The 2846-nt window shown below is 44.7% G+C and overlaps 1 protein-coding gene across 1 annotated transcript in view; it reads left to right on the top strand.

Annotated features, from left to right (window-relative positions):
- Positions 1 to 1938, top strand: part of mmp17b (matrix metallopeptidase 17b) — a gene marked incomplete at both ends in the record, with an annotated part of 13149 nt that extends 11211 nt beyond the window's left edge. Inside the window, 3 exons of the mRNA XM_084332054.1 lie at positions 100 to 249; positions 574 to 852; positions 1544 to 1938. Of these exons, the coding sequence (XP_084188180.1) occupies positions 100 to 249; positions 574 to 852; positions 1544 to 1938 (824 nt within the window). The remainder of the gene's footprint in view (positions 1 to 99; positions 250 to 573; positions 853 to 1543) is intronic.
- Between the last annotated feature and the right edge of the window lie 908 nt (positions 1939 to 2846).

Genomic DNA, 2846 nt, shown 5'->3' with positions numbered 1-2846 from the left:
CTCTCTCCTCTCTCTCTCTCTCTCTCTCTCTCCTCTCTCTCTCTCTCTCTCTCTCTCTCTCTCTCTCTCTCTCTCTCTCTTCTCTCTTCTCTCCTCCAGGTCAGAGTATGTGGCGCATCAGCAGGGCGGGGTTGGTGTCGGGCCGGGCGGCCTCTGTCCGGAGGCTGTGGGGTGGTCTGCCGGCCAACCTGCCCCGTCTCCAGGCCGTGCTGGAGAGACACACGGACCACGCCATTATCTTCATCAGCCGTATGTAATAACAACATAATAACTGCTGATGTTTCTGAACCCAGATGGTCTATTTGGCCATAATTATAGAGAGAGAATTAATCAGTTATGCCTCAAAATGATTGTGTAGAACTGCCAAGAACAGCATATGTAAAGGCATTCATGAACTGGGTAATAGGTAGAATCACTAGTGTGTTATAGCAGTTGGTGTGGCAAAATACACATGTATTTGTATGGAAATGCTTGAGATGATCAATATAAGCTTAAAGTACATTAGATTATAGATTTGTTTTAAATGTCAGTGAACCAAATAACCCCCCTCCCCCCGACCCCCCACACACACAGGCTACCAGTTCTGGCTGTTCAGGGACCTGTCTCTGCAGGGGGGATATCCAAGGCCCCTGTCTGACCTCCACATGGAGGCTGAACCAGGAGAGGGGGAGGGGGAGAGGAAGGAGGAGGAGGAGGAGAAGAGCAGCATGCAGCATGGCCTGGTCTGGGACCCCGAGGAGGGACCGGTATGGGGGGAGATCGGAGAGAGAGGAGCTGGAGAGGAGAAGGAGGGTGACGTCTGGACTCAACTCATCAGAGAACGAGTGAACGGGATCACCACTGACACAGACGGTGAGGGGGATTGTGTGTGTGTGTGTATGTGTGCGTGAGAGAGAGAGCAAAGGAGAGAGAAGGGTTGGTATTATATGACTGGTAAGAGAGACAGGGGACCCGAGTCGCATGACTTGAGTCGGGAATTTGAGACTTGACTTGTCGTATGGGGATATGGACTCTTTGTTTCAATGTTCTTATGTTAAGAACATTATGTTCTCGTGTTCCAATGACTTAAGACTTGAATTTGACTTTGGAATATGACAATGTCAAAATGTAAGGCTATAGAAGTAGAGATTCATACTTTGATCTCATATTACAATTATTTCACATGAATTCATTAAATGCAAAAATGGACATAAAATAAACTGTTAGAAGGATATTGCACTGAACATGTCTTGTTTTCTTACTTAAATGTAATTGTTGATGTGACTTGACTTGACTTGACATGGACTTGAATTTACTTAACGTGACTTGGACTTGTTTTGGTGTTCTGTGTTGAGAGACATGGGACCTGACACGAGACTTGCCATTAATGACTTGAGACTTGTGCCTCATGACTTGAGACCTCGATCGGGGTTGACTCAGTCACAAATCTGATTGGTGATCCCATAGGTGAGAGACAGTTCCTGCCAAGGTAATGTTACATACCGTACACATTTAATGAGCCTCAGTACTCTCTTAACACTGTCCCTCCACCCCACTTCTCCAGGCTCTGTCTATCTCTTCAAGGGAGACTCCTATTGGAAGTTTCTCTTTCCAGGCTCTGCCCCGGAAGAGGGATACCCCCGATCCTTGGCCACCGATTGGCTGGACTGCCCTAACTCTTCCTCATCTGTCCCGGATGACCTCTCCCTGTCTCTCTCTCCACCCACGGGAAAACAGGAGCTCAGAGAGAGGTGGGGGGAAGAGAGCAACAGTGAAATGACCGAAGGGAGGAGGAGGGAGCACGGAGACAGAGGCAGAAACAGAGACAGGGATGAGAGCAGAGTGGGGACACAGCTCTGGCCTTGCACTTGCCAAAATGGAGCACCAGGGTGCGGCACGACTGTCTTTACTGTTGTCTTTTTATTGGCTTCCTGGACACTGTTCACTCTACCACAATGACCCTCTATTGTCTTTTGTCCTTTAGTGTTTTTGATTTTTCTCCAAGCCATCTGCTCAAAAAGTAGAACAGAGTGGGAGACTGGCGTGTTACTTTAAAGGGCAATTTACAGTTTTCACAAATGTTATTCCCAGGATCTTCCCAGTTCAGTCAGTTCGATTTATAAACACTGAACAAGTATTTCTCTCTCAAAGCTGCCAACAAGGGAAACAATAGTCTCATGATGATGTCATCAAGAGACTAACCCCAGAGCTGGCAATGAATCGGAGAAGAACTGTGTGAGACGCGGTGACTGTATCCAGAGTTTGATTCTACAGGGATATATAGGCATTATTTCCTAATACCTAATTTCCTCCACTGAAATAAAGCAAATGTTAGTGTAACATCTTAAAAGGTTATATGAGCCCACAAAGTTATATAGCTGTGAGAGAAAATTGTGGTTTAGGATAATTATAGGTGAAAATAAGTGATAGAATACGGAAGGTCAAATTCAGGAGCACCGCTGACCCATAAGGTACAGTACTGTTATCATACAGGACACAGTAGGAATACTGCTCATTGTCTTCATCGTCAGATGAAGGTTATGATGGAAAGGGACTGCCTCATTCTTAAGCCCGATCTCACTTAAAATATAAATAAAGTACTAATCGACCACAGGAAATAAGGTACATTTTGTATTTTATGTTATGTACTAAATGTGTATTACAAATAAGTATACACTGTATATTACATATTCAAAATGTTTTAACTTTTTACGTTTTCAGAAAACTTTCATGTTCTCCGGTTGGGGATCGAACCCTATACCATAACCCTAACTTTATTTCTTAACCATTACCGTTAAAGCAAAGGTTTGATAGTTAGTCAGATAGTTAGATAGTGGTGAGAGCACTTGCCCGCGACTGCAATGATT

The sequence above is a fragment of the Notolepis coatsorum genome, assembly GCF_963971535.1.
Source record: "Notolepis coatsorum genome assembly, chromosome: 16".
Classification (NCBI taxonomy): Eukaryota; Metazoa; Chordata; class Actinopteri; order Aulopiformes; family Paralepididae; genus Notolepis; species Notolepis coatsorum.
This window is presented reverse-complemented; position numbering and strand designations above follow the sequence as displayed.